The sequence below is a fragment of the Aquarana catesbeiana genome, linkage group LG07 (genome assembly GCF_042186555.1).
Source record: "Aquarana catesbeiana isolate 2022-GZ linkage group LG07, ASM4218655v1, whole genome shotgun sequence".
Classification (NCBI taxonomy): Eukaryota; Metazoa; Chordata; class Amphibia; order Anura; family Ranidae; genus Aquarana; species Aquarana catesbeiana.
The window spans coordinates 240643534-240666516 of record NC_133330.1 but is presented as its reverse complement, the minus strand read 5'-3'; the positions used below and the strand labels follow the sequence as shown (position 1 = coordinate 240666516).

General features: G+C 41.6%; 1 protein-coding gene across 6 annotated transcripts in view; it reads right to left on the bottom strand.

Moving 5' to 3' along the window:
• Positions 1-22983, bottom strand: part of TGFBR3 (transforming growth factor beta receptor 3) — a 325007-nt gene that overhangs the window by 68936 nt on the left and 233088 nt on the right. For 3 of the 6 annotated variants that reach the window (XM_073593154.1, XM_073593156.1, XM_073593158.1), the window contains exons 8-10: positions 11536-11725; positions 6824-7038; positions 4403-4552 (exon numbers count right to left, since the gene is read on the bottom strand). In XM_073593154.1, coding sequence (XP_073449255.1) covers positions 4403-4552; positions 6824-7038; positions 11536-11725 — 555 coding nt within the window. The remainder of the gene's footprint in view (positions 1-4402; positions 4553-6823; positions 7039-11535; positions 11726-22983) is intronic. The other 3 variants (XM_073593155.1, XM_073593157.1, XM_073593159.1) reach the window with 2 other exon arrangements.

Sequence of the window (22983 nt, the reverse complement as noted above, 5' to 3'; positions counted from 1 at the left end):
TGCTCAGATCATACGCCGCATCAAATTGGTCTGCATGGCTGTCGTCCCAGAAAAAAGCCTCTTCTAAAGATAATGCACAAGAAAGCCCGCAAACAGTTTGCTGAAGACAAGCAGACTAAGGACATGGATTACTGGAACCATGTCCTGTGGTCTGATGAGACCAAGATAAACTTATTTGGTTCAGATGTGTGGCGGCAATCAGGTGAGGAGTACAAAGACTAGTGCGTCTTGCCTACAAGTCAAGCATGGTGGTGGGAGTGTCATGGTCTGGGGCTGCATGAGTGCTGCTGGCACTGGGGAGCTAGAGTTCATTGAGGGAACCATGAATGCCAACATGTACTTTGACATACTGAAGCAGAGCATGATCCCTCCCTTCGGAGACTGAGCCGCAGGGCAGTATTCCAACATGATAACAACCCCAAACACACCTCCAAGACGACCGCTGCCTTGCTAAAGAAGCTGAGGGTAAAGGTGATAGACTGGCCAAGCATGTCTCCAGACCTAAACCCTATTGAGCATCTGTGGGGTATCCTCAAATGGAAGGTGGAGGAGTGCAAGGTCTCTAACATCCACCAGCTCTGTGATGTCGTCATGGAAGAGTGGAAGAGGACTCCAGTGACAACCTGTGAAGCTCTGCTGAACTCCATGCCCAAGAGGGTTAAGGCAGTGCTGGAAAATAATGGTGGTCACACAAAATACCGAGACACTTTGGGCCCAATTTGGACATTTTTACTTAGGGGTGTACTCACTTTTGTTGTCAGCGGTTTAGACATTAATGGCTGTGTGTTGAGTTATTTTGAGGGGACAGCAAATTTACACTGTTATACATGCTGTACACTCACTACTTTACATGAGTGTACATTGTTACATTGTTTCTTCAGTGTTGTCACATGAAAAGATATAATAAAATATTTACAAAAATGTGAGAGGTCTACTCACTTTTGTCAGATACTGTACCTGATTTATCTAACAACTCCTTTCATGCTACCGGGGTAAAACATTTTTTACATTACCAATGATTTCATGACACCGGCCTTTATTTGACATACAGTATAAGCCAGAATTTTGTGCCTTTGTGCGACCAGTGCACCAAAATCTGGCGCAGCTGTGCATGGTAGCAGATAAGCTTCTAACCTGCACTCTCCAGCTTTAGTAAATAAAACCCAAAATTCAAAATGTTTTGTTAGCCATAGCATTTCATGCACCAGAACAATGTCAAAACTGAAATTTGGGATTGTTGAGCCATCACATCATTATGATGTAGCATTCTTAAATTATTAGATTATTGGGAGTTAACTTTGGTAACTCAAAGCTTTAACTTTTAGGGCAGGTGATATTCTGAACTACTTGCAACCCGCGGCCCTCCAGCTGTTGTGGAACTACATTTCCCATGAAGCATTGCAAGGCTGGCAGTTACAATAACTCCCAGGCAGAGACGGATCCAGAGTCTAGTCAGGGGAGGGGCACTGCCAGAAATTTTTTCAGGCAATTTGTCGGGGCAATGGCTGTTGTTGGGGCTTCAATCATCACGGCACCATGGTTAATATGGTGTCAGGATGATTGAAGCGCATTTTTTCTATTATTACATTGTAATGTAGAATTAAATAGTTCAACTCACCATAATGCAGAATCAGTGGGAGCCCTGAGTGTGTCACTTGCCACCGTTGCCTGCCACCAGATGCGGATTGTCACTTGCCATGTCACTTGCCACATCCCTTGCCAACAGATGTGGATTGTCACTTGCCAATGTCGCCTGCCACAAGATGCGGATTGTCACTTGCCAGTGGCTGTGTCCCAGAGTGAGGGCGGGCAGTGAGACATGATGTAATCTCTCTGCTGCCCGCACCTGCACAGTGATGGCGGTGTTCTGTCAGAAGCTGAGCTGCGGTGATGTAGGGCGGGCGGTGAGAGATGATGTCAAAAAGCCGCGGTACACCCGCACTTGTCCGCAGTAAGCCTAGAGTTAGAAGACGCAGGCGGACATCTTTATACACCCACCGGAGCCTTGCTTTTCATAGTTATTTTTAACAGTAAACTCAGCTTATTTAGTGAAATACAAGTTGAATTTACTGTTAAAAATAACTGTGAAAAGCAAGACTGGTGGGTGTATAAAGATGTCCCCTTGCCGACTTATAACTCTAGGTTTACTTTGGACGAGTGTGGGTGTACCAAGATGGCCGCGACCCAAGGTCACTTCAGTTACTTATTCAGATAGGGAAGCGGTTTCCTTACAGAACACCTGCCTGCTCGCTCAGTTACACGCCAGCCCACTCACCAGGCTGACCGCCCGTCGTCATGATTGCTCACTCACCGGCCTGCTCACCAGCCTGCCTGTCTGCTCTCTCACCTGCCGGCCTGCTCAGTCACACGCCGGATCACCCTCTCATTATTTTCTTAGAGGGAGCAATTGCCCCGTTGCCATCCCCTGGATATGCCCCTGCTCCCAGGGGCATGATGGGACTTGAAGTTCTGCAACAGCTGGAGGGCCTCAGGTTGCCTAACCCTGCCCTACAGAATACCTCATGACTATGATTATTATCTTTCAAATGTTTGCAATGTGTGATCACTCCAAATTTAAGCTGATTTAACACTGAGCTTTACCACATGCACGTAAATATACCTTATGTTGCATGTTAACATGGGTTGTTGCAAAGCAGCCCAGGTTTTAATGGACCTGCACCTTTTTTCCACATAACACACCACAATGCACTGAGGGCTCACATATGTGCCTTGTGTTGCATTAAAATGTATGTGTGTTGTGGTGCTTTGGATCTCTATTTAAAATGAATAGCACGTGACAGTACCGTATATTGTGTGTTACTGTGCATTGCAGTAACACTTTACTAAGCATTACCACATTGTACAGATGTGAATCCGGCCTAACCCTAAGTTCACACTTCGCCACGTGGCTGCGGGTGCGGGAATCACAGTGAAACCCACAACCACCCGCAGTGAAAAGACACTGCTCTGCAGAAACGCACAGGGCTGCCATTTATTCTGAATGGCACCCCCACGCATGTAAAATTGCAGTGCCTGTGCGGGTGTGGGAACCGCAGGGAAATTGCATCATAGTCAAAAAGACCATACAATTTCCCTGCGGTCGCATTTTTGAAAAGGTGCATACACCTTTTTTTTGCTTAAATGCAGGCAGGGCAGCTCATTGAAATGAATGCCATACCCGTGCAAACGTGGCCCGCAAACATGTAGAGATGTAAACCTAGGGTAAAGAAAAAAACACCATCTGATCTACAGCTGAATATGGTTGAGTAAGCCAACATCTGGGCCCTTTCACAATACTCTGTAGCAAAATCACAATAAAAACGCATATACGTTTTTACCGCAATTTTACTGTGTTTCCTGTGCATTTCTGGTGTGTTTTTGGGTTGCCTGCACCGGTGAAAAATGGACATTTGACTCAAAAACGCAAATCGCAATGGATTTTTACCACAATTTCCATTATTTCAATGGGAAGCTGCGTTTTTGGTGCGGGATGCAGCATAATGGACTTTTCAAAATGCACTGCACCTGTAACGCAGTGGTGTGAAGAGTACCATAGGATTTAAAGGGAAACATTTTTCTTGCATTTTTTTTTTTTTGCAAGGTAAAAACGCAGGAAAAAATGTTTAAGTGTGAAAGGGCCCAAGGGTATTTTATCAGGCCATGTTTGTGCACATATTTAAGAAGTAGTGGCTTTACAATTGCAATGGGTATACAAAAAAAACTTGTGATTGCAGTGACTTCCTAAAACTATATTTGTCCCTTCTATCCCATCCTACAATAAACCACAAAACTGTGTTTAAATAACCCTGTGGTCTGTTCACAAGTAATATTTAAGACGTTTCTTTTTTTTTTTCTCAACTACTCTTTGGTAGAACATTTTTACAAAAAAGTTTGTGTAGAAAAAAAAAAGTATCATGATGCTATAATAATTTACCCAAAATCTGCATCACAACAAACTGTTCATGACAGTGCATAGTAACTAAAAACACAATTTTTCAGTGATATCAACAACCATTTATGATCCTGAAATCTCATAACAGAACTGGTGGGAAATAGAAATAAGTGTGCTCCAGCTGCGTTCTAGGCAAGGATTTGGGAAGATGATGTTGGGGTCTAAAGATCTTGAGCTTATGCTGGGTAATGTATATGTAACAAAAGTTTTCAGCCAGGAAAAACGAAAGATAAAAACAACAGGGAAGAAATTAAAATACAATTCAAGATATGGTAAAAAAAAAGATAAGAGGACAAGTTTAAATCCAGGAAAGGAAGGCGATCTGGGTAAACCAAAACAAGCATACCATTCCACACTCCCTTGTAAATTGATAAATTGCTATCAAAGTTTTGATACTATATTTCTATTAAAATGCCTCAGATAGAACTAACAACCCATCAATCTACTTACAGTATTAAAGTAAACAATACTTGTGCCATCAATGGTGTGCTGTGTTCCACATCCCTCCAGGGAAGATTCTAAGATAAAATGAGTGTCATTTTCCTGTGCTCTGCATACTGGATCGAGTAGAGAAAGCTCGGTCCCTATGTATCCATTGGCCTTAAAAAGGATGCAACAAGTCAACAGCTAAGGCCAAAAACCATGATTAGAAGCAGAACGCATTATCATTTAAACGAAATAAACACATTTTAAGCCCACTGGGACACATTTTATGGATTTTTTAGCCAGCCAATACTGATATCGAGCACTTCAATTTTGCATTATTAGGTAAAAAAAAAAAAAAATATATATATATATATATATATATATATATATATATATATATATATATATATTAACACAAAGGTTCCGTTCACAAAGCTAACAAAAAAAAGATAAAGATCCTTATTTTAAATAAAAGGCCTTTGTTGACAGGCTTTGGGCTTGGGCATGAGGAGTTCCTTTGAGCTTTGAGGAGCTTCTGAGGTTATTCAGAATTTATTGACAGGTGCATGTGACCTGCAGTTCATCAGGTTTTGCATTGCTTTAGACATGTATCGGGATGCAACACCCATCTGAGACAAACAAAAGCCCTTCAAACAAAGCCCATACAGTTATTTTCAATAGAGTCAGATGAGATTTGAAAATGTATTCACCTAACTTAAAATTAGGATCATTATAACTGTGGTAAAGATTTGGCCTAAAATACATATTATGGAATTCAATGTTATTTTCATTTACTACATTTTAAACATCAGGAACCTGGCTGCTACTGCCCAGTGGGCAAGGAGCCTATTAATATGGTAAAAGGACAGCCACATGGGGGAGAGGTAGTCAGGATGAATGCCTTTAATCAACTGCAGGGGATCCAGTCCCTGATAAGAATGTTTAAAGCAAAGTTCTACCCAAAAGTAGAAGCTCTGCTTATCTGCCTCCTTCCCCCTCCAGTGCCAGATTTGGCAACTTTTGGGGGGGGTATCTGTTTTTGACAGGTACCCATTCCCACTTCCGAAAGATCTCGCCTCGGCAAAATCACTTGCAACTTTGGCCCCCCTCCATCTACCCCCGCTGCTGGGCCATTCAGAAAGTGCAAGGCTTCACTGTCGGTTTCCTTTACAGGCAATGGCGGCGGCAGTACCCCACCTGAGAGCCGATGGAAACATTGGCTGGGGTGCTGGCATCACTGGATTCCAGGACAGGTAAGTGTCCTAACATTAAAAGTCAGCAGCTACAGTATGTGTAGCTGCTGACTTTAAACATTTTGCTGGGGGGGGGAGGACTCCACTTTAAAGTAGAACTATAGGCAAAACTTTTTTTTCAGTTTGGATAGAGTAAGGGAGGGTTATAACCCCTGTCAGATTATTTCTCGCCACCTGTGTCCCATTGCAGAGATTTCCCTTCACTTCCTGTCCCTTAACCAAACAGGAAGTGAGAAGAAATCCCTTCAAATTAGGGGAATTCCTTGGGGATCCCCTAGGTCACCAGAACTAGTGTCCATATTGTCAGATTTCACCTCTATTACTTTTCTGGGGCAACCCAAAATTTGGGATTTTCCTTTACTTTCACTTTCAATGATAACGGTAAACAGGACAAATAGAGAGGGGGAATATCCTTAACAGGGGCACAGACAGCAATAAATATTTACAGGTGTTCTAATCCCTCTCCACTCTGCTCAAACCTAAAAAAAAATGTTGCCTTTAGTTATACTTTAAGAAACCTCTAAGCAAAATATAGATGTAGCTAGCCATGACCTCTCCATATGAAAATGTTAGTCCTGGCTGTTTGATCCAACGTATTAACTATTCCAAATCACAGGCCTGAAACAAGTAGGCAGATCCGGAGTTCTTTCACTGTTTGCCTTCTTTTCTTAGGTTAGTGACTCAAAAAGTACTAAGGCTACAGAGAGCCAAGCAGCTGGCATTTTCAGAAAATGGCCAGCTGACTTCCTGTGCATTTATTCCACTTAAGAATACTTCAATCAGTTTCTGCCCAAGATGACTGATATAGTAAAACTAATGGTTTCATTGAACTGAAAAGCAAAGGTTATACAACCTGTAAAATATTTCATGTTGCCTTAACGGTAGGAATATCTTCTTACATATACATTTAAAAGATAACTATAATATTCTTAAAGGGAGGTATTTTTTATTTAATGATCCTTCATGCATTTTTAACACACATTGTTGCTCTTTCCTGTCTCAACCACTGTGACTTCCCTCCATTTGCACAATGGTCAAAAATCTGAATTTGAAAGAAGATATTAGCATTTTTGTCAATAAAGGAAAAAAACATCACTTGTGTCATACAATATTCCTTTAAATGCAGAACGCCTCAATTAAATGACCGTAATTTATACATAAACTAGTCAAATTACATGTCAAAGTTACGCACCTGTAGATTTTCTTTTTGTATGGCTGCCACAATCTTAGTCTCATTGCATTTAACAGACAAGGCAACATTAATGTTCCCCTGTGCCTCCTCTGGTTCTTTCAGGGAGTCCCCAACGTCCAGATCTTCTGACGTTGGATTAAACTCTCTATCACTTATACGCAGTAATTCTAACCATTCAGGGGGGATCGCTGACTTTTCGTCATCGTTCATCTCTGCTAAACAGAAAAAAAATATCTAAAAACAGTTCATAACCATAAATTACATATTGATTTTAACAATTTAGAACTAAGCCATTGCTATATTATTTAATTTCCTTTATAAGCAATGATATATTGTATATGATTATGCCTAAGTCCATTTTGTAGTTATTAGGAATCATGCACACTGTGGTAAATGCAGTCATTCCACTGCAAAATAACTACTCTGACTATACTGGTTGAAATGTATCTCTAGCCAAAACTTTTTTTTTTTTAGTTTTGGAAGAATAGAAACAGTTAGAACAAAAAAGTAAATGGCAAGCAATGTTTCTATCAAGGACACAACAGCACAACCATTTTTCATTAGTAGGGTATGGAAAAGATAGAACCTACATGAGCATTTTATTGCTATTTGTGTTTCATTGAGTTCTTCTCACTTCCTCTCATGGAAGTAATGTTGTCACCTTGAAATGAAACAAAGGGAAATCTCCCCAATGGGACACAGACAGAAAAGAAAATATAATTAGCCCCCCTTGCACACAAGGCAATACAGTTGCAGTGTGTCCCTCCTGGCATTTAGGTGTGCCCAAGAAAGATAGATGTGGTGTCCGGCCACCCTGCAGGCACTGACCTGTCAAAATCTTTGGCAGGCTGCAGCAGGATGGGGTTGAACGATGTGCAGAGTAGTAGCAGTATTTAGGACCTTGTGTGTTCAGGGACAAAGGGTCAGAATACAAAAGACCTGTTCTGGACCTTTGTCCCTAAATGCACAGGGCGCCAAAGGCTGGCACCATTTAGTACAGGGTTCAGCACAGTTCAGCCACAGCTTGTCACACATTTTAACAGGCTGCCTGAGGTAGGGCTGAACCTGCACCTGTCTATTCCGAATGCACTAAAATGCCTGCAGGGATGCACTGCAGCAGGAAAGCCCCATGTGCAAGGGGCCTTAAACAATTAACCACTTGCTGACTGGCTCACGCCGATATACATTGGCAGAATGGCACGTACAGGCATATTAACGTACCTGTACGTTGCCCTTTAAGACGCGGCATTGTGGGCGCACGTGCGCACACCCGCCGCAAGCTCCGTGAGTGTGATTGTGGGTCCCCGCGATCGTCTCACGGAGAGGAAGAACGGGCAAATGCTGATGTAAACAAGCATTTCCCCATTCTTCCTAGTGACAGGACACATCTCAGCTCCTGTGATCGGAAGCGGTGATCAGTGTCGTGACACACGTAGTCCATCCCCCCCTCCAGTTAGAACACATTCCTAAGACACACTTAACCCCTTCAGCGCCCCTCCTGGTTAACCTCTTCACTGCCGGTCACATTTACACAGTAATCAATGCATTTTTAATCACACTGATCGCTGTATAAATGCGAATGGTCCCAAAATAGCACCAAAAGTGTCCGATCTGTCCTCCATAATGTCGCAGTCATGATAAAAATCAGTGACCGCCGCCATTACTAGTAAAAAAAATTATTAATAAAAATGCCATAAAACTATCCCCTATTTTGTAGACGCTATAACTTTTGCGCAAACCAGTCAATAAATGCTTAAAGCAATTTTTTTACCAAAAATATGTAGAAGAATACGCATCGGCCTAAACTGAGGAAAAAAAATGTTTTTTTATATATTTTTGGGGGATATTTATAATAGCAAAAAGTAAAAAAATATTGCGTTTTTTTCAAAATTGTCGCTCTTTTTTTGCATATAGCACAAAAAATAAAAAACACTGAGGTGATCAAATACCACCAAAAGAAAGCTCTATTTGTGGGGAAAAAAGGACGTCAATTTTGTTTGGGAGCCACGTCGCACAACCGCGCAATTGTCAGTTAAAAGGACGCAGTGCCGAATCGCAAAAAGTGCTCTGGTCTTTGGCCAGCCAAATGATCTAGGGCTGAAGTAGTTAAAAAATGTCAAAACCAAAAACCATATGATGTGGGTATAACGCATTACCTGCTTTAAAGTAGCAATGTTTAAAGCAGTTTTAAAATAAAAAAAAAAACATGTTATACATATCTGCTTTGTGCAATGCTATTGCACAGAGCAATCTGGAACATCCACTTCTGGTGTCCCCTGCCGGTGCTCTTCTGCATGTGCCATCATAGAAAGCCACGTCCTATAGTGGCACACATGCAGGCTCACTACAGACTACATCTTTACATCTTTAGGAAGCCTCTTCTAAAGATGATGCACAAGAAAGCTCGCAAACAGTTTGCTGAAGACAAGCAGACTAAGGACATAGATTACTGGAACCATGTCCTGTGGTATGATGAGACCAAGATAAACTTATTTGGTTCACATGGTGACTAGCGTGTGTGGCGGCAGCCAGGTGGGGAGTACAAAGACATATGTGTCTTGCCTATAGTCAAGCATTGTGGTGGGAGTGTCATGGTCTGGGGCTGCATGAGTGCTGCTGGCACTGGGGAGCTACAGTTCATTGAGGGAACCATGAATGCCAACATGTACTATGACATACTGAAGCAGAGCATGATCCCCTCCCTTCAGAGACTGGGCCGCAGGGCAGTATTCCAACATGATAATGACCTCAAACACACCTCCAAGAACACCACTGCCTTGCTAAAGAAGCTGAGGGTAAAGGTGATGGACTGGCCAAGCATGTCTCCAGACCTAAACCCTATTGAGCATCTGTGGGGTATCCCCAAACAGAAGGTGGGAGGAGCGCAAGGTCTCTAACATCCACCAGCTCCGTGATGTCATCATGGAGGAGTGGAAGAGGACTCCAGTGGCAACCTGTGAAGCTCTGGTGAACTCCATCCCCAAGACGGTTAAGGCAGTGCTGGAAAATAATGGTGGGCACACAAAATATTGACACTTTGGGCCCAATTTGGACATTTTCACTTAGGGGTGTACTCACTTTTGTTGCCAGTGGTTTAGACATTAATGGCTGTGTGTTGAGTTTTTTTGAGGGGACAGCAAATTTACACTGTTATACAAGCTGTACACTCACTACTTTACATTGTGCATTGCACTTACAGTAGTAAAACAGTTTTGGATGTGGAAGGGACAACATGTAGATATATAAATAACAAAAAGGATAATGCAACAATGATTTAGTATCTAAAAAGTATCTTTAGATACAAATTCATTGTTGCATGAGGAATGTATTGAACTGTGTATGATTATATTCAGATAAATTGCTTTTCCAACATAAGAGGTAACACAATTGCATTGCAAAATAAACATGCTGAGGCTTACCCTGAATAGGGAGCAGGCCTGATAGCAAACATTTATATTTCGTACGCAGGCGAATACTAATCAGAATACAGTAAAAGTAATACAATCAAGAGGGGATTACCACTGAGAGATGCTGAGATTTGTTTTTAACTGTCTGTGATTTACTTGTTTTCAATACACCCAATTCTGTTGGTCCTGATAAAGCAGATAATCCACGAAACGCGTTGACATTCTCAAAAGATTTAATGCACTTATCTTTGTAATGTATTTCACAGACAACAATATGTGTTTTTATATTGTATGAAATAAAAAATTATTTTTATACAAACTGTATGATATAGGAAAATATTTTATTTTATTTTTTTTGCGTGTGCACACTGGGGAATATTCAGAGTCCCAAAATACTCTCTGTCCTTTTGCTACTATATCGGGATGATACCCTAGTGTTCACACATTTTAGCTTTACTGCACTCTTTCCCACAAACATAAACTCGAAACATATACATGAAAACAAGCAATCTCAGAGAGAGAAAAGGCCGCACTAACAATTCAAGAGGATTACCAAAAATACCCATTGGTGACTGGTCCACCATTTATATAAAACAATACCTTTTGAAAAGGATTCAAGTAGCTTTTAAGAAAAGATGCACTGGAACGTATTATAGTTTTTAATCATAAAGCCTGTAATCATACCCCATGAACATGATCATACTGGGACCTGGTTCCTGGCTCGTGCACATTTATAAGTTATGCAGTATGCAGCCTTGTATAAATAAACTGAAAATCTATTACTGAGCCTTGGTTCACATTGTAGCGATTGCCACATCGGCGGCTATTGCCGGCAATGGCAACGTCTGAATCGGTGCACTGCCAACTTTGCGGCGCCATGCTAATTCCCAAAAGTATTTTCTGTACTACTTTTGGCGACTTTGGGGTGCGATTTGTGTAGATATCTGTGCAGCAACCCGCACAGATGTCTCTGAAATCACCCTCGAAGTCAGGACTGACATGTGGGAATGAAATCGTGCGAATTCATCTGAACTGGCACAATTTCAGTCCCGCTGTCAGTGTGAATCTGGGCTGAATCAAACAAAATATATATACATGCTGGATCACTAATCTGATTAGGAACCTCGAATTAAAGCTCTGTGGTAACGCAGAACCTAAATCCTTGGCGTAAAAAGCAGGAAGGCTCTTTTTTCTATTGTACAAAGAAAATTCCACAAAGCAAAGATGTCTCAGATTTACACTGATTTTTTATATAGCATATATAATTTTACATACAAGTATAGTGCAGACATGTTTAATCCCTACCTATGTCATCAACGAGTTTAATATGGAACTTGTTTGCCACTGATGCATGAGTGTAGTAATTTGCTGGGTGATTTTCATTAGAAGCCCACTTGATTAAACTCTCCTGTGTTGATGGAATGTTTGGGATCACCAGTTTGCTTGTCAACAGAGTTTTTTCTGTATCTTTGTCAAAGCTGACACTGTTTGGAGTCTACAGAGAAAAGAGCAAATAGAAAAATCACATCAGAATGAGAACAGCAACAGATTTCAAAAAGAGTTATTTAATACCAGCAACACATATGTAGACCAGGGATAATCATTCTACTGTGCACAACAAAAGAAATGTAAAATATTGTACTATAGGTAATATGTTTAGTATGTTTCACAGGAGGTACAAATAATTGGAGAGCCTGTATCATTCCAAGTTGCTGTTATTAACAAAACTTCACTGGCTCATAATATATTCCAAATTACACACTAAAGTGTACATTATACTCCATTATGTACACTGTGCTGTATATTATATACAATACTTCAACCCACTCCGCTCTACACATTATGCTGTATATTATATACTATACATCACTTCACTCAACTCTGTATACTGTGTCGTTTGTTATACATTCTGCACCACCCTGTGCACTGTGCTGCATACTGCTCATTTCTGTACAATTTGGTGTACATTTCTTACTTATTACTGGTCCACTAAGTACACTGTTCTGTACATTATGTTCTTCACAGCAGTGTACTTTCAACACTGTGTTGTATATTATATATTCTCCACCACTCTAGTCTGTGCACTGTGCTGCACACTGTACATTTTGTACACTCTGGTGCACATTCCTTACTGAATACCATTCCGTTCCGGACAATTTTCTGAATATTTTATAATCCACGTAGCTCCATACTATATACTGCTGTATAATCCAAACGATTCCATAATTTACACTGCTGTATAATCCAAATGGCTCCATACCATACACTGCTGTATAAGCCACATGGCTTTATAATATATACTGCTGTATAATCCATGTGGCTCCATACTATACACTGCTGTATAAACCATATAGCTGCATACTGCTGTATAATCCACATGGCTCCATACTATACAGTGGTGTATAATCCACATGGCTTTATACTATATACTGCTGTATAATTCACATGGTTTGTGAATCTCCATAGTTTACACTGCTGTATAATCCACATTGCTCCATAGTTTACACTGCTGTATAAGCAGTGAGCAAATAGGCAACCCCTAAATAATCAGCACTGCACTAGTAAACACAAGTTAAGATTTTTCTGGGCACCCCCAGTGTGAATTCCACATAAAAAGTTCCATGTGATCTTTCAGAGAACAATTACGATTTCAAGGCATTTGATCACTAATAAGAGGGCGTACTCACGCCTTCATTCCCACAATAAGTGACCTCAGACTAGCTTGAAATCTCAAAGCATGAAACAACTATAAGTTTGTACTTTCCTCGAATAACAGACTGAGATTAGATATCAACAATAAGGTTTGGTAACCCGCTCCGTGTGCAAACAAAATATGCTTTGGTAACTCAATTACTAACATCTGTGAAAATATTTATGATCCCATTCTGGTGCTTCAGCTTAGGAAAAGAAAAAAAAAATTTAACTTTAAGTCAACTGAAGCATGGACAGTACTAGACTCCAGATAGATGAGCCACGCTAAATATCCAGTTTAATTGATGCACCCACTCTAGATTTAGTTTCAAATAAAATGCATCTAATTTTCAACAACTGTTTATTTTCTACGGTCTGGAATTTTCTCCTTGCAAATTGAGACATTTTCATGCTTGTATGGAAAGAATGTCGATGTGAATTTTATTTCTATGAAAAGTTAACTTAGCTTAACCATTTCAATTTATCACTCTTTAGAAATAAATTATATCTATAATAGCAGGTTTATAAAGCAAACAATTGTTTTTGATTCTCGAAGAGTACTCAAAGGGGTTTCTAGAGACCTCATGGCTGGGGCTGGGGCATGTCTGGCATCATGTCTTATTGTCTACAATTTTCTTAAGCAAATCATTTTTTTGTGAATACGTTGCAAATTTTCTTGCCTGGATATCCAGCTAGTAACAGCACTTTCTGTTTCAGACCAAAAATTGTAAGCCAATGTATTGCAAATAGCAGCAGGGTTGTCAGGCTACTGAGCCTGCAACTTCATCTGGCTGTTAGGCTGCAAATAAGGTCTGTGCATGCCTCTTGCAGAACTGATAGACAGCCGAATGGCAAACTGAAGGAGTGCGCACAGCAGGCTCACAACGTTACTGCTAACTGCAAGCCGGTGAGCATTGTCAGTCTGAAAAAGTCATGGCATCTGCAGCTCTGTTGCTGTGAGAAGTTCTGTTTTTTCATTAACACGAGTTGCTGCAAAAATCCTCAGGAGCTAAAAGGATGATTTTGGAGCTTCAAGTGGAAACCATTGCTTGAATATACAAGGAAGCAGGCAATGATGGCAAGGGGGAAATTGTGGCCATTGATAGTCGTAGCCTCCCTGGTGGTCTGATTATGTCAGATTTTTGAATCTCAAAGCGGTACATTGTTTTGAATAGAAATTTGGCGATTAATATTGTAGGACTGTAATTCTTAGTAATAACACACTTAAATCTGTCCAAACAAGAGTCTAGTAGACATCCTAGGTATGATAAAGTTTGAAACACAAAATCATAAATTATAATATAATAAATAACTATAAATAACTATAAAAAAATAATAATATAATAATAATAAAATAAATTTCCCCACGATTCACTATTGCTCAATTCTGCAAGTGTTCTAATTTACTACCGCTGTTTTCTAGCTGGTCTAAAACCACTTTTGATGCAAAGGGACACTTTTTGGTTGCTATGGACAATCTCAAGTTTCCAGCAGAAAGAACAGTATATATCATATAAAAGTGCATGCAGGGCACTGAACAAAGCACTAGGGACAAAAGGGAGGTGAAACGATTTGATACAATGATGTAATCTGAAAGATTACAGTGTACTGTATGTGTTATGTTTTTTGTACTTACCGCCATGAATTTGCCACCGGGCTCCGCCCCCATGCGTTGCAACGCTTGTAGGGAACGGAGCCCGGAACACAGAGCATAGGGCGGATGATCTGGCGGAGGACACAGCGGGGGGACATCGCAGGATCCTGGTGACAAGGTAAGTAACCTGGACCAGGATTCTGCAATGCAATCCCGAGTGTGGCTCGGGGTTACCGCTAATGGTACTGAGGTTTAACCCCGAGCTGCACTCGGGAATACCGCCAGGAGGGTTAAAGAATATTTTGCAGCACCATCTGTTAATAAAATCTGGTTTGCTTGTCCAGTTATAAGACCATGTCGAAAACACAGAGCTCAATTTATGCAGCAACATATGAAAAATGTTGAGATAAGTACATAGCCTTTGAACATGATACCCGAATGATTGAGGCACGGTAATCCATCGATTATTTTTTTTGTTGAATAATTAACCTGGCTGTGACACGAGCTGAATCAACCCAGCAATGTTGTGTTAAAATGTTAAAAGAAGCAAAGAGTTACCTGCATGTGGGATCCAACAACTAGATTTGCCATAGTCAACAGTACTATGTAATAATGGAAGGAAGGGGCTAAGCAATGAAACTGTCAGAATCAATAGTTTTGGAAAAAGTTTTGGAAAGTGATCACATAAACGGCTGTAGTCACAAATGGTACCATATCCAAGACCACCCTCATATTCAGGGCCAGAATTACTGATACAGCTGCAGCTTACCAGCTGCTCATGCTGGCAATAAGATCACCAACTTGATAAGAAATAATATCCTACACAGTTATATACAGAAACCTTACAACATTTTTCCACACTTGTAAAATATGTATTGGTTAATAATTGTATAATTACATTAAGAGGAATCAAGCGTAGTAAAAGCCAAGAAAGGGTCAGAACATGTCTAAGATCTTGGTAATAGGTCTCTGGTGGTTATATTCTAACAGGGCCAATTCTATACACATTCTGGGTGGTTTACAAGAACTCTGCTATTTAAGAAAGTTGTATTTGGGGTAAGGTTAGCCTGGTGGGTTCTGCCAATAAGAATGAATGTATATTTTACTTCTCCAGACCTATATTTAGACTTATGCCGTAGTTCTAGGGAAAGAAGCTTGTACTTACAATTAAGCAATTGACAGCCAGTAAAGCAAACTGTTAACATTACTAATGCCTACACAAGGGTTTTCAATGTGTCCCACTGCATATTAATCTTTACTGCAAGCTAATTGTTTGAAACTTTAAAGAAAAAGCTTCTAAAAAGTGTTACAAGCATCATGAACATCAATAAAATGCATAAACCATAAAAAAAATGATACAATCTAAATAACACAATGTACAAAAGTGCTGGTATATGGCATTACTTCCTATTTTTCAGTGATCATATAAAAATAAAAAAATGGAGAAAAAAATAAGCCAATACAATGACATATTTGTCAAACCAATTATTTAATTTAAAGCAGTAGTATACACCTACAGGTACCTCCTAAAAGTACACTGTTTAGAAGATATTCACTATTTCTGCAGCCGGTAACGCAACTGACGTATGCACTCTGTACAGACAGCATACTGACTGACAGGATCGTGGCTTCTGTGTGCATACATGGGAGTTATGCAATCGCGGTTCAGCCATTCAAACAGAGGGAGCCCACAATCCTGGAAGGAAGACTGGGTGACGATGGAAGATCTGTCAGCGGGCCGCTGGAGGTCTTGGTTTTGCGGTAAATCTTTCATAATGTGTTAAATATGCAAAAAAGTGTGGCGCTATAAACTTAAAAATTGAATAAATAGTGTCTTAAACACAAATCAAGTGTAAATAATAACTAGGGATGCACCGAAATTTCGGCCGCCGAAAAATATTGGCCGAAAATGGCCCTTTAGGCAAAAAGCCGAAAGATAATTTTTGCCGATACCGAAAGGGGCGGGGCCTGGGCGGGGGCAGGGCCAGGGCTCCGCCCCCCTGGTGCCGCCCATCAGGGGGGCTTCCTATATCGTAGGAGAGAGGAGAGCCGCCGCCTGTTTGATTACAGCGCCGGGAACATCACAGCTTTCATTTCAATAGCTGTGTGTTCCCCGCTGCGCGCCGTCACATACAGCCCCTTCCCCTTGTCCGGGCACTTTGATAGACAGATCACCTGTCCAATGGGACGGGTGATCTGTCTATCAAAGTGTCCAGACAAGGGGGAGGGGCTGGATGTGACGGCGCGCAGCGGGAACACACAGATATTGAAATGAAAGCTGTGATGTTCCCGGCACTGTAATCAAACAGGTGGCGGCGGCTCTCCTCTCCCTTCACAGGCTGCAATGGGGACACAGGCTGCACTACTGGGGACACAGGCTGCACTACTGGGGACACTGGCTGCAATGGGGACACAGGCTGCACTACTGGGGACACAGGTTGCAATGGGGACACAAGCTACACTACTGGGGACAGTCTCTGACTCTCTGACCATGTCCCCAGTCTCTGATCATCTCCTGTACCATGTCCCCAGTCTCTGACCATCTCCTGTACCATGTCCCCAGTCTCTTACCATCTCCTGTACCATGTCCCCAGTCTCTGACCATCTCCTGTACCATGTCCTCAGTCTCTGACAATCTCCTGTACCATGTCTGCAGTCTCTGACCATCTCCTGTACAACTTCTGCAGTCTCTGACCATCTCCTGTACCACGTCTGCAGTCTCTGACCATCTCCTGTACCACGTCCCCAGTCTCTGACCATCTCCTGTACCACGTCTGCAGTCTCTGACCATCTCCTGTACCATGTCTGCAGTCTCTGACCATCTCCTGTACCATGTCTGCAGTCTCTGACCATCTCCTGTACCATGTCTGCAGTCTCTGACCATCTCCTGTACTGCAGTCTCTGACTATCTCCTGTACCATGTCTGTAGTCTCCGACCATCTCCTGTACCATCTCGGCAGTCTCTGACCATCTCCTGTACCATCTCCGCAGTCTCTGATCATCTCCTGTACCATCTCTGCAGTCTCTTATCTCCTGTACCATCTCTGCAGTCTCTGATCATCTCCTGTACCATCTCTGCAGTCTCTGATCATCTCCTGTACCATCTCTGCAGTCTCTGATCTCCTGTACAATCTCGGCAGTCTCTGATCATCTCCTGTACCATCTATGCAGTCCCTGACCATCTCCTGTACCATGTCCCCAGTCTCTGACCATTTCCTGTATAAAAATATTTTTAAAAACAGTCATTTTCTGTATCGGTGTTGTTTCGGTTTTCGGGATCAAGGAAGATTTATTTTCGGTATCGGTTTTGGCACCAAAAAACCCATTTAGTGCATCCCTAATAATAACATACAGTTAAGTGTTAATATAGAAGAACTATGATGTACTCTATATAGTACATATACAGTGTACACACCAATATAAAAACCACAATGCAATATTAGTATAAGCTAAATATAGTACACTGTGTATAGTGCATGTATGATGTACAGAGGTATAAAAAAACCACCAAACATGTGAACAGAAATTCAAATATAAAGATCAATAAAGTCCAAAAAGTTCAGATGGAATTAACACCACCAAGAAGCCATATGTCAAAAGTCCACCGTTGTTGAAAATTATAAGGAAACGTTACAAGTTCAATTTACACTTGATTTGTGTTTAAGACACTATTTATTCCATTTTTAAGTTTATAGCGCCACACTTTTTTGCATATTTTTCTCTACTACTTGGGTCTATAGGTGTGTTGGCTGCTGTTTACTTCCATTTTTACGCAGCGCTGTATTATTTATAGTTTTATTTCATAATGTGTTAGTAGGTGAAGCGTACTAGCACGTTATGCCCTTAAAGGATAAGTTCACTTTTTAGAAAAAAATAACAAATGCACATTTTTTTGATGGTAAACAAATTAGGATTTTTCCGTCATACTTACCTGTAAAATCCTTTTCTTGGAGTACATCACGGGACACAGAGCAACCATAATAATGACTATATGGGTTTTACGCCACCTACTGGTGGATGGACACTGGCAGATAGTCAAACAGGAAGTCTATATATATATAATCCCCCTCGGATTTACAGCAACTGCACTTCCAAGTGCACTTGGAAGACTCCGCTTCCCTTCTAAGCTGCAGCTTATGCCGCGTACACACGGTCGGACTTTTCGTCTACAAAAGTCCAACGGACGCTGACGGACTAAAGCTGGCTGGTAATCCGATCGTGTGTGGGCTTCTCCGGACTTTCAACTGACTTTTTTAGCCTCAAATCCGACGGACTTTAGATTTGAAACATGCTTCAAATCTTTACGTCGTAAGTACGACGGACCCCGAAATCCGCTCGTCTGTGTGCTAGTCCGACGGACAAAAACCCATGCTAGGGCAGCTATTGGCTACTGGCTATGAACTTCCTTATTTTAGTCCGGTGTACGTCATCACGTACGAATCCGTCGGACTTTTGTGTGGTCGTGTGTAGGCAAGTCCGTTCGTAAGAAAGTCTGCCGCAAGTCCGCCGAAGGTACGTCGGAAGTATGTCGGACAGGCTGTCGGACTTTTGTAGACGAAAAGTCCGACCGTGTGTACGCGGCATTAGTTTGCTGGTTTTTCATCCTGTACCTGCACCTTTGTTTGGGAGTTTTTACCTTTGTTGGAATAAAGACGTTTTTACACTATCCAAGTTTTTTGTGGCTTTTATGGGGAGCCACTTTTTGCAGATTTGGCGGAGACATTGAAGTATTGTGACTCAGGGATAGAAGTCATACACAATTTCTGCTGATTGGTGAATGGAGTTTTTCTGCCAAGATCTGGGAAAGATTCCTTTTTGAAGGTATATGGTTTTTCATGCATGAGGGTCACTTTGTGGCCACTACTATCTGGTGAGCGCTTAGATATACCACTTCGGGTGAAGCACGAATAAGAATGCATGTGCACTCTATTAAGTGGTGATTGGACTACTAAGAAGAATTTTGTGTGCACTGGATTCACTTTATTGCAATGTAGCACAATTATCGTTCATGCACTATAACACTTTGTCCTGTATAATATATGGGTTCACATCATAATTTATTGTATAATGTATTGGATTCACTTTATTGTTCATGCACTATAGCACTTTTTTTGCATAATCTATAGGTTTACATTGTAACATATTGCACATTTGATGCACCCTATATTGTTTTGTTTATTGTTTATTAGTAATTTTACGAATTTAGGAGCAGCATCAGTTGGTATAGTACATGTTGCACATAATTTTTTGGTGCCGTCACCATTAATTATTTATTCAGACACCATACTAGGCAAAAAATGGATGAGAACGCAACATCACCTTAATATGATGCGAGACCAAAAACGGCTCCTTGCATGAAAGAGTCGCCAACTCTAACACTAACACTCCACTTAGTGAAGTGATAGAAACCAAAGAAGCCACCTTCCGAGATAAAAAACTAACAGAATCTCTCGATTGGTTCAAAAAGTGGCCTCTGCAAGGACAGTCAAGATCAAATTCAAGTCCCAAGGACACAAGAATGGCCTGACAGGCGAGACGGTCTACGTTACACGCTGTATGAAGTATGAATCAAGGAGTGAGAAAAAGCCCCTGGAAAAAAATGTATAGGGACGAACCCTGACTGTACTTAAGGCCAATCTCCTTTCCCCTTCCGATTGGAGAAAGAAAGAGAAAATCTCCCATTCACATATTTCTGCGGGTGCCACTTCCTGGCTTCACCTCAGGCAACAAAATAAGTCCTGTAATTGAAGTTCCCCGAAGCTGGCTTTCAGGGGCTCAACAGTGCTGAGATACAAGACTCAAGACCATTAGGTCCCACTTGACTGGGAGTGTCCAAGGAGTGACCCCCGCAAGACTCGCTACGTCAGTGTACTAAGCCCTCCTGGGCTAATTCAGCAAACATTATCAGTGTTACCCCTTTCCAGATTCTTCCCAAAAGATGTGGCACAAGCCAAAACAGAGGGAAAGCATCACATAAAGGAGAACTGGTCCCTAAGGTGTTACCAGTACATCTACTCCTATTGGCAGTGGGACCCTCGTCCCGGACACAACCTGTCCCAACTTGCTGTAGAACTTGGAATTTAGAAGATTCACCTGCAGAGTTCCTTTTGCCACTATTCTACCTGGAATATGCACGGATGATAGTGACAGTCCTTGTGCTGTCCCAGACAGAATGTGGTTCACTTTCCTGAGCCGCATGACTCCTGGTGCCACCCTGGTGGTTGTTATATATGCCCCTGCAGAGGCTTTCCCGGATAGAACCTACAAATGGTTTGTACCATAATCCATAGCAAGGCTTACTAGCCAAAAGCTCAAAGATATTTATGAGCAGTATACTCTTCCGTGGAGACCAAGTCCACTGAACTGTAGCCACCCTCAAACCAAATGGAGAAACCGGCATCAGTGGTTATTATCTTCCAATACCTGAAAGGAAGAATTCAACCTTTTTAGATTCCGAACCATCAACCACCAATCTTTAGCTGTGCAACACCCCGGGAACAGAGCCCTCCGCAATCCAATGCCTGGATCTTCAAGTTCCAGACAGAGAGAGAGAAAGAACGATTCTCTCCAAGACCTGGAGTAGGAATGTACATAAGGAATGTGCTTCAACCTAGATACAGTTTCCTACTGCAAAATGTGGAAAATCTGGACCAACTGCTTCCTGATCAAAAGGTTATTGAGGTATACTGAGATTGACACCCCCCTGCGTCTTTAGCAAGTCAAGCACCAGAGCTAGGAGCTTTGTGAACCTCAGAAGCTGTGGCCAGCCTGAAGGATGGTCACAAAAAAGAAAACAGACGACTCTTCACTGCAATTACAGGAAATCTTTGATGAGGTTGGAAACAACCCGGCACATGAAGCTGTGTGTTTCTTGATGATTCTGGGTCCTGCAATCTACCTCCTGCAGAGAGGTCATCACTTTCTTAACATGGTCGCCCTTCCACTTCCTGCCTATATAAAAATAGGCCATACTCAGTGAGCCTGCGCCCTCTAGTGGCTGGAGAAGAAACAGCAGCCCACACGATTAAGAAGTACACAGCACGATTAAACAGCACACTGCCCCCAGTGGCCACTGGGAGAACAGACAGTCAGATCTCTTTCTCTTTTTTTTTTTAAAGAGAAACTGCAAAAATGCAGGACTTACCATTCACGCTGCAGGACTTTGAACATCACGGTGAGCTTTGTCATAAAAGACCTTCAGGTGGTCTTTTATGACAATGTGGGGTCCACTCCCATGGACCTGTATAGCACCCTACAGGAAAGCACCTTGGTCAGAACAAACACTGCACAAGGTTCCATTACGCAGGGTCCAGCGCCGTAAGGCTGCATTACAAGCAAACTTCGGGGAATCTTCTCTCCTTCCAATGAGACTCGGGTACCATCCATTTTGGCCGATAGCTTTTTCGAATAGATCAGAATGAATTCCATGATTCTAAATAGAACCGTCCAGACCTCCAAGAGCACATGTATCACATCAGTGACCATTCCTCCTTACAGACACTGGCAAAAAAACTGAGGTCCTTCCTGTGTAGGAGGAGTTATATAGGGGTGGACTTCCTGTTTGACTATCTGCCAGTGTCCATCCACCAGTAGGTGGCGTATAACCCATATAGTCATTATTATGGTTGCTCTGTGTCCTGTGAAATACGATAAAGAAATGTGCATTTTTTTTTATTTTTTAAGCCTGTAAAGCATTACATCAGGGATCAGCAGATCGCTGGTGCCATGCAGGTCTCCTGCAGACTGTCAGAGTATCTGTGTGTCCTTATATCCCATACGGGCAAGCAGATACTATCCAGCAGGAAGAATCAATGAACTACTACGGCGCTCCACAGCGCCATAGTAGTTAATTGAGAACTACGAGCCGACAGCCGCAAAGAATGTCGGGGCATGTAGTTCATTCACACACAGAGCTTGTGTGAATGAATCAAGTGGTCGTGTGGGCGGAGTCCCCTGCAGATGCGCCGATTCAAAAAAGTGACAGCTAGTACGGGGAACTTCTCCCTGTATTGCTGTCACCCGGAGTACGGGGATAGCGCAGCCGCTGCAGCCTTGGGAACATGTTACATATTCCACCCAAAAAACGGATGGAACATGAAACATGTTCCCAAAGGTGAACTTGTCCTTTAATTTGCAGAGGGAAGTTTTATTTTCCCCCGGACTTTACTACCGCTTTAAAGAGCATTGAAAGACATTTTATTTTATTTTGGATAGAGTAGAAAGTTATTAAATCTTTCCTATTTTTTTTTTTTTTTTTTACATCCATGTCGCATTGGGGATTTTTACCTTCATGTCCTGTTTTGAAGACACAACAGTGGGAAGAAATTTCTCTGACATGAGGGGCAGTTATTAACAAAACAAGTGTCCCCTTGGAAGATACAGTATCTCAACTCAACTAGCCTGGAATTATCCTTACTTTTAGCCTCATTGTCAAAAATCATTAGGACAAATAGACTGCATTTCCCTAG